This window comes from Rousettus aegyptiacus, unplaced genomic scaffold, assembly GCF_014176215.1.
Source record: "Rousettus aegyptiacus isolate mRouAeg1 unplaced genomic scaffold, mRouAeg1.p scaffold_m13_p_5, whole genome shotgun sequence".
In the NCBI taxonomy this organism is placed as follows: domain Eukaryota; kingdom Metazoa; phylum Chordata; class Mammalia; order Chiroptera; family Pteropodidae; genus Rousettus; species Rousettus aegyptiacus.
Window position 1 is genome coordinate 76,264,402 of NW_023416308.1, and position 9,086 is coordinate 76,273,487.

The window sequence follows — 9,086 nt, forward strand, 5'->3', positions numbered from 1 at the left end:
CATTTAAAGGATCAGCTGGGTCACCTTTTGAGAGAAGAGCATACCAAGGGGTCAAGTGAGTGGGAGTTTGGGATTTTATTCTGCCCCTAACGTAAGGAGTTGTTGAGGCCTCTCATTCCCCAGGTCAGGTCAGGGAGCTAATGAATATCCACAGGAAGCTATTGAATATGCCAGTCTCGTTGTCCAGGTTCTGGGGACCAGTTGCCAATAGATCAGACCCTCAGAACTAGGTTGGTGAGACACAGCCACGTAAACGAACAGTTCCTGCTCACTATGATGTTTGCAGTGAGAGGAGCATACACAGAAGAGTGAAATGAGGCCACTGGAGAAGAGTGTCCTGGAGCATCAGAAAAACTGTCCCTAAGGAGATGAAACCTAGCAGGGTGAGGAGGGGCCGCCCTGGTTTATGAGCAGGCAGGGAGACAGGGCCCCAGCGGGAGCAGCCGCATGAAAGCCAAGGCTTCATTCTTTTCATCTCGGATGTCCTCACATCAGCTTTACTCTTCTCTCTGGATGTTCAGGTACCCTGCTGACTGCACCCCAGCACACCGCAATTGGGGCACACCCTGTCTCCATGCCAACATACAGGGCCCAAGGGACCCCTGCGTACAGCTATGTGCCCCCGCACTGGTAAAGCCTGCAGCCCATCCAAGTGAGTGGGGCCCAGGGTGGGAGAGGCAGGAGGGTGACTAAATACCAGAACTGCTTCAAAGCCCCGGATTTGGTCCGAAGCACAGGTGTCAGCAGGGCAGTTACCAGTTGCCCTCCTGCTTCTGCTTCAGCTTCAGTAATATCACTCTTAATAATAGCTGTCACTTTACATCTATTCTAGATACTTTACACGTTATCGCGTAATCCTTATAGTAGCTCTTTGGAATAAGGATCATTATTTCTATTATACAGATAAATACATATAGTTCAACATCACTTAACCAGTAAAAACTAAACTGAGCCTTGAACTCCAGTCCTCTAGTACTAAATTCTATATTCTTTACTGTACAGTTTTCATACTTTTAACTGGGAGCCTCATTCTTCAAATAAATATTACCTCAATCAGGCTTTGGCTCTGATTGAGACCAGGTGGAGGGAGACCTTGGCAGCTCCTGAGGCAGTGCCAGTGAATCACAGGGCGCCTGGCATATCACTTAGAAATCCTCTGCCCTACCTCTTCCTGGAGCTCTCGGCACTGGACAGGAAGCAGGCTACTTCACTGGGAAGGCACAGAGAGCTCCCAAGGTGAGGGGAGGGGGTCCAGTGGCTTCCTGAAGAGGCCTTGAGACTATCACTGTCACTAATGGCTTTCCTCTTCCTCCCCCAGATCTGGAGTCACACATTGTATGCAACTACTCAAGTCTTACACAGGTGCTGGAGCAGTTCCCTAGCAGCAGCACCTCTATTTGCAAGAAGAGACAACGGAAGTGCAAGGGTCACTTTATGCATCTTTAACGGTTTTGATTTTTATTTTTGGTTTTTGTAAAAGCTGCTTTTTCTAATCTCCTGCCTCTCCCCACTTTCCCCCCCTTACCCACTGCCCTTCCAGCTCTACCCGCCTCCTCCTATATGACCAGGCACATCCTCTCTGATCTTTCCTTCCTCACGCATCCAGTCCCCGAGGATCCTGTCTAGTGGCGGGTAGAGAGTGGGGTTTATTGCAGTGGTTCAGCTGAAGGCATGATTTCCTTTAAAGAGCGTAATAGCTGTGGCTCTTGGGTCCAGGGTGGGAACTCAGAGCTGTTCAGTAGGCCACATCTCTGGAGGATTGTTTCTTTTATTTTTCTCAAGCAAGATTAGTTTAGGACATTACCATGTTCTGACACAAATGAAATGTCTTCTGAGAACCATCGCAACAGACCAAGAACAAAACCACCTGATTAGGTAGGAGTGTTCATAGCAGCTTAATACCCTGGGTGGGAACCTGGGGAAACCAGATTAATTCTTTGGGAGAACTTGGGTGGGGTAGGGTTGCGGGGGAAAGCACTGTGGGAGGGAAGAGGGAGAGAGGCGCTTGCCTGCTGGCTTTGGTTTCTAAGGTCTCTGGCCAAATCGTCGGGGCCTAGACCTTCTGATTTGCACAGTAATGTAAACTGACCTGGCACTTCCTCAGAAGGTGATTTTGACCTCAGACCTGCCAAGCAGCTGCATGGTGGTGAGATCCCAGCCTCCCAAAGCCTTGGAAGGACAGGTGCCCTGTGTAATCCAGATCTTGGCCTCTGAGCTCTCGTGGACCCACTCTGACAAGGAGCTACCTCCTGATTTGAGTGGAAACCTATGGCATTTCTCTCCTTTCTCTCTGCTCTTCCCAGTGCCAGGGCTCACCCATCTGTCCCTGGGGCTGGCAGGCAGGCCAGGCTCTTGGTTACCTTTTGCCATTCACAGCCAAAGTGAAGGAACCACGTTCCAGGTGGGTGCTGGTGGATCTGAAGGTCAGGATAGTGAAGGAAAAGCAATAGCAATAAACATTTCATAGACTCATGGAACTGAAGGGACCTTAGCAATCATCTCATCCATTCCCCTGTTTGACATACGAGGAAGCTGAGGCCCAGAGAAGAAAAGACTTCCTTAGACCTCACCATAAATTAGCATTAAATGCAGCCTTCCTACCTAGGGGCATCTTGCCCACAAAAATTTACTTAGGGACAGATTGGCTTGGTTTTGTAAAAATTAAGTCAGCAGTGCCCATGCCTGGGGAGCTCTGGAACAGTATCCGGGCTTTTGTTTCTGCTCTTTTCCTCCTGCACTTCAAAGGCAGGGGTTGAAGACTGGGCAGAGGTCACATGGGGGCAAATGGCAGGAACAGAAATTGCAAATGAAAAAATAATATTTGGAAATTCTGTGAAGACACCTGGAACTTTCATCCTATAACTGATTTCAGGCCTAGGAGGAACAGGTGGGCTAGCCAAAAAGCAGAGTCTGTGCTTTTAGGACAGTAGCCCCTTGTCTTGAAAGGAGAGGAGGGTGAGGATGGGACCCAGGAGACATGGAATCTCCTGGGAGAAGAGGGGTCCCTGGGTCAGGAGGTTCTGCTAGTGTCAGCCAAGAGCTTGGAGGTCCGGCACTGTCCCCCTGCACCCAGCACTTGGCTGGGCCAGCAGCCCCTCTAGTTGGGGTTGGAACATTTTACTATACAAAATGGGATCATTGATAACATTTGGGACTTTTAATAACTCTCTTCATTCTAAATTCATGCAAATTTGGGTTGTACCTACCCCTACCTCCCATGTCTCCCTAAAGGAGGGAAAAAATCAGGAACCCTTGGGCCAGAAGGACCTCTGAGGCTGTCTGGCTATTTCCAGGAGGGCAAAGCCCATCAGCATCCTTAACCCAGAGCCGGGAGTTGGGTGGGCCCACCTTTTTGGTCTTCCATGGACTTGTAGGACCAGTAAGGAGAAGCCCAGCTATTCTGTTCTAGGGTGCTGAAGAAATTTATGTTAAAACAGCAAAATTTTCCAGTGTTAACCCATTTTTTGCAAATACCTCCTCCTCTCTGGTTTTGTAAGGATGGGTGAAGATTGTTTTAGATTGTCATACATGTTTGGAAAATACCGAAATAATAATAGGAAACCTTTGCATTGTTAGGTGCTTTATAGATTTCAGAGCACTTCACAGCCTTTAATTTACTAGTCAAGAGGGAGGGGGAGAGAGAGAATAGGGTCAGTTACTATACCCATCTGACAAGTAAGGATACTGGTTCTAGAAGGAACTTCCCCAAAGTGAGCAGAATGCTGGCATCCTGACAGGCTTTCCCTGAACCCTGCTGCTTCCATATGGGCTAGAGTAGAAAAGCCACAGAGAGCAGGGGAAAAAGAGGAGAGCTCAGAATGAACTTGGTACTTTTGTTCTTTCTACACCAGTAAGCAAAAACTAACATCTAGTATCTTACAGTTCACAAAGTGATTTCACATCCATTCTCTGATTTAACCCTGTGAAATAGATTATTTCTCCCATTTAATCCATGAGGAAACTGAGACTCAGAAAAGCAAAGTGACTTGCTCATAAGTGGCAGAGGCACTTGAATAAATCCCAGTCTGTCTGCTGTCTCTTTCTCTCCAGACTGACTGAAACATCTAAGCTCTGGTGATCCTAGTATTGTAATTCAAGATCAAAGACAAGGCCCCAGGACATAAACAAGGGGCAGAAAGGCTGTGGTCTGGAAGAGCCCAGGCCTAGCATGCATTTTTCAATATGAGCACCAGAGCCCCAGTTCAGCTGGCCTCACCCTTTTTGCTTTGATGGAGATCCACAAGCCTGGCCAAGCTTGGGGAATCATTGCAAAGGGACTGAGCCAAGAGAGCAGGGGCAGCAGTGTGCTTCTGGTAGGATGAACACACCTGGTAGGCTCACAGGTATCTGCTGGGCATCATCCAAAGGTACTGGGTGGCCCAGAGATCAAGTTGGACAGAAGGTCAGAGTTGGAAGGGCCTTGTCATTCATTATAGGAAGGCCAGCAAGCCAGAGAGGACAAGGAGTGTGCCAACATGACAGTGAACTGCAGTGCTGGCACCCACATGCAAATCCCTCTCCCCACCCCACTCCACTGCCCCCCAGTTCCACCAGCTTGGTGGTCAGGGTTAGGGGTATGGGTGGTTCAAGTCACCAACCTTCACTTCTGCCTCCTTCCTCATTATCGTTGGGCCTACTAAGCTGGAGTGCCCCCAAGTGGTGAGACTCTGAAACAATCTGCCACATTTTGCAAATTTTAATTTCTACCCCTTGAGAAAGGACAGTTGCTGCTGCTCCTCTCTCCTGACAGTGATCCAGAAGTGATATCCCCTTCCCTAAACATTGAACAAGGACACACCTATCCAGAGTGCTTTTTGTGTACAAAGTCCTTTGACATTGCCAAAACACCCATTTTATAGATGGAAAGAAAGTCTCAGAAAGATAAAGAGACTTGCCAAAGGTCACAGCTCAGAAGAGGAAGAGTTAAGGTTTGAATTCTTAAATCCTCTGCTCTTTCTGCTGGCACCTGCTGGGTCTGAGTGGAAGGCATGAAGAAGGAATAAACTGCCTGTCCACCCCATGGGTGAGGACCAGGACCTAGAGAGTGCACAGTCCTTACTCCTTATCCCAACTCTTACCTCTGGTCATCCAAATTGTTCCAGGTTTGAGGTAGCTTTAGGGGTGCTCCTTTGAAGGGACTTGCTTTGTTCTGAGTGGCCTTCAGAAGTGAATCACATGGGGCTTAAAGTAGGGCAGGCCCCCTGGTCACCAAGTTCTGGTGTCATTGTGCAGACAGGACAGCCAGAATCTCAGTGAGGCACTGGCTTAGCCAGGCCTGGAGACCTCCATATCACATTCCTCAGCTCTGCGCTCTCCAAAGAGGAAGGGACTAGAAAGCTTGGGTCTTGGTCACAGGTACAACATTCTGACTAGATTAATCATTTAGATGTCACCATGGCATCTCTCCTCAATAGCAATTAAAAGTACATAGCACCTCTGCTTTTCCATCCTGTATTCTACCACATCACTATAGCATATGTACATTGTCCCCAGCCAACTGCCAAGCTTGGAAATCTGGACGGGTTAGGTCAAGCAGTGGAGTGGGCAAGGAGGAAGCAGGCTCCATGCCGGTGCACAGTCCTAGGGGATTGCAGGCCCAACCCACCTCCAAAAGCAGGATCACAGTGGAAGAAACCCTGCCAGGCTAACATCAGATTCCACACCTGAGCCTCTTAGAGCAATCTTCTCTGGGCATGCCAGACTGGCTGCAGGATTTGTCCTTTACCTGTTCTAGAAAACGAATTTCTGAAATTAGGCATTACATGGTTCCAGGGTCCAGCCTTCAAAATTCCTGCAGGCCAGCTTCAACATTCCATAGCCAACCTTGCCTGAGCCAGACTCGGGTCCCACTCCTTAGTTTCTTCTATGGGTATTTTCATCTTGCATGCTGTTGAGTCTAGCCCAGTGACCAAATGAGAAACACAGGAGTTAGGACTGGCTGCCACAAAGCCTGAAAGGGAAACTAGAGCTCTTGCTTGCTGTGGCAGTTTGAGGCCCTCTACCCATTCCATTCCTGGTAGAGGGGTATTTTCTTTCCTGAAGAGAACAGATACAACAGCTTTGCAGATAAGTACCAGCCCACAGGATTCAAATGGGTGAAATCATCTTTGAGCTTGACCCAGCAAGACCAGCATCTCCAGGCTCCAGCCTTCCTCCTCAAGCCTGAGAATTGGAAAGAGTTCTCGAGACTGCTCAGAGACCACCTTCTCAGGTCTGCCAGTTTATCTGGATCTGTGGTAGGACTCAAGCTTCTCCTTACCAAGGGGAGGTAAGACCAGGCCTCTAGCAACTTGGAGTTGTCTTTAACAACCTTTAAAGGCCCAAGGGCCTGTCCCCATCTCCTGACTAAAAAGCATATGCATTCATTTCATATCACATGACAGAAATGTGTTCTCATGGCATGTAACATCCCTGTGAGAGTGTTGTATATGATTTTGTATTTTTTAATTCATTTTAATCTACAGGTTGGAATCTAATTTTTAAATTTTATTGGAACTCACATTTTAAAAGGAAAAACATTTAAAATAATAAATCTTTGACCGGTGTCTTCCAAGTAGTTTGATCAAAGAACTTATAGGTGTTTTCAAAACAGCCTGGAGTGTAAAGATTGGAAAGCCCCATGGCCTCGCCTGTGTGTATGAAGTGTAAATCTGGTTTTGTTGTTTTGGATTCTTTTGGGTTTTTATTTTGTTTTGTTTTGAAGATCAGATAGTGATCGCTCTGAAAGATTGAAGCCAAGAATTTGTAACTATGATATTTACTGTAAGCTGTAGAACATTCAATAACTATTAAAAAAAAGTTTCCAAAAAAAAAAAAAAGTCTGGGTGACCAGACTGGTGGTTCTTGGGGCAGGGGAACACAGACCGCCTCCTGGGCCAGTGAGTTCCCTGGGCTTCTCCCCAAATTGATTCTAAACTTTTCACTGGTCAGGTAACGGCTATGCCATATCTCCCCGAAGGCATAGCAGAGCTTCCCTGGGACTCACAGTTGAGGGGCCTGGAAAGTGGCCATCAGCATCTTGGACTAAGGTGTGTGATACAGGAGCACAGGGAGGCCATGAGTGATGAAGGCTGATGTCTACTAAGTGCCCACCATGTAGCTGGCACTGCGTTTTATGCTTAGCAACTCTCGTAATCCTCACAGCATGTTGGGAAGTAAGCCCTGTTATTAGCTTTGTCCTCAATAGGGGACAGCTAAGGAGGGTAAGTACCTTGATGAAGGTCACAGAGCTGGTGAGAGGCAAGAGTTGGAAGGCACACTTTGGTTTGACTCCGAAGTCCAGGCACCAAGCCCAACATTCTGCTGCCCACCCCGGAGGAGGCAATGCTTGAGCTTGCTTAAAAGGTAAACTTGTTGGGTGGGAGACTAAGGGAAGGGCTTGGTACTGACAAAATAAGTCTTGTGGTCTCAGTCTCCAAGTGTTCAACATCCTCAACAAGAAAACAATGGGTAAAGAAAACAACGGGTAATTAAAACTCAGGACTCCTAACTCTCCAACCCTTTCCACCAAACCTCACCCCGTGCCTCCTCCGTAGGACGGTCCCGTTTCCCCTTCTCACTTCAGACTCCTTCACCATCCCTTGATGCAGAAAGCTGTCAGGTGTGGGTGGGGAGAGCACCTCTGGCCACAAGTAGTGCCAGGGCTGAGGACCAGGAGCAGGCAGGGAGGCAACCCGAGCACAGCACCTGCCCTCCATCTCCCAAGGCTGCCAGGATCCAGAGGAAGCAATCCTGGGAGGGTTAAGCCAGGAAGGCTTCCAGGTGAAGGTGGGACCCTGAAGGCCAAAGGCATTAGACACACCCCTGACCCTGATTCCTCCACTCCTCATCCCACTCTTGGGAGTTGGCCTCAACATCCCCAAGGGGGCAGGTGAGAAAACTGAGGCCAGGGCCATTTCTTTCTCTTTTCTTCCAGCAAACAGAAAATTGGAGGATGGAGGGGAACAGTGCTCATTACTCCCAGGCCTAGCACCTAAGTGGGGGGTGTCCCTTACCTGGCCTGGGAAACTCATTTCCAGGCTCCACCTAGCTGGCATCTCACCTTGCTCCAGGTGAGAGGGCATCAAGAGAACACTCTCTCATCTTTATCCCAGTATGTCATTTAAGTCCTAGGTGAAATGGAGTTGGTTGGCTGAGGGCACACCAAGAAGCCAAACCCTGAGATATAGCTGAACAGCTGGCAAAACAGGACACTAAGTGCACCTTGGAGGCCCCTGGGAACATTTCCTTGGGTGCACTGGCAATGCCCGTTAGTCCTCCGCAACAGACACCCTATTCTAGACTTTGGCAACCTTTGGTGCTCCATAAAATCCTGATGTCCAGCCTCTGTCTTCCTCCTTCCCCTTTCCTAGAGTAGGTAAAGCTTTGTCTGCTGAGTCCTCAGAGGTGCCCTTCCTTTCCTGCCTGAGAAGCCCCAGAGAGAAGCCTGTGGCATAGAAAGGCAAAAGGTAGGAAGAGGTGGAATCTCAAGGCACACCTGCCCAGCCTCCCCTCAGGGTACTTTTCTCAAGCTGTTGGCCAGGCCCCTGCCATGGTTTCTGGCCAAGAGAAAGATCTGTCCTCTCTGAAGTTGGGTCTACTTCAGTCCCAGTGTGACCACCACCCGCTCCCAGCTGCAACAGGCCTGGGACTCCCATAGGAGTCCCTTTCAAGACCTACTCAGGTGCCATCAAATATTGCTTTCCGGTGCTTGGACCTCTTTCCCATTAGCTTTCAAATGCATTCCTCTCTTCCATCTTTAAAGAGTATACCAAACACCAAGAGAACCCAGAATCAGAAGCCCTCTTTCCCTGGAGTCTAAGATTCCACCAGCTATCAGAGCTAAATCCTCTGAGACCTAGCCCTGCTCTCACTCCCTTGAGGAGACTCCTGCTACATCCCCGTGCCCACTAACCATGGGACACTGCATTCTTCTTGACCCTGCAGCAGCACCTGGCCTTGTGACCCACCGTGCTACCCAAACACTTCTCCTTCCCTGGCTTCCAGCATACTACACACTCCTGGTTTCCTTCCCACCCCGTTAGCAGTAACCTGGAACAGGCCTAGGGTCTGCCCTGAGCCCTCTCCCTGGAACTTGTCCCCTCCCA

The 9,086-nt window shown here is 48.8% G+C and overlaps 1 protein-coding gene across 7 annotated transcripts in view; it reads left to right on the plus strand.

The window, feature by feature from the left end:
- FAM168A (family with sequence similarity 168 member A) overlaps window positions 1-6,809 on the plus strand; it is a 156,957-nt gene extending 150,148 nt beyond the window's left edge. For 6 of the 7 annotated variants that reach the window (XM_036221201.1, XM_036221202.1, XM_016161471.2 and 3 more), the window contains 2 exons: window positions 522-652; window positions 1,319-6,809. In XM_036221201.1, the coding sequence (XP_036077094.1) occupies window positions 522-634 (113 nt within the window). In that variant the 3' untranslated portion in view covers window positions 635-652; window positions 1,319-6,809. The remainder of the gene's footprint in view (window positions 1-521; window positions 653-1,318) is intronic. The other variant, XM_016161477.2, reaches the window with a different exon arrangement.
- The last annotated feature ends 2,277 nt before the right edge of the window (window positions 6,810-9,086 follow it).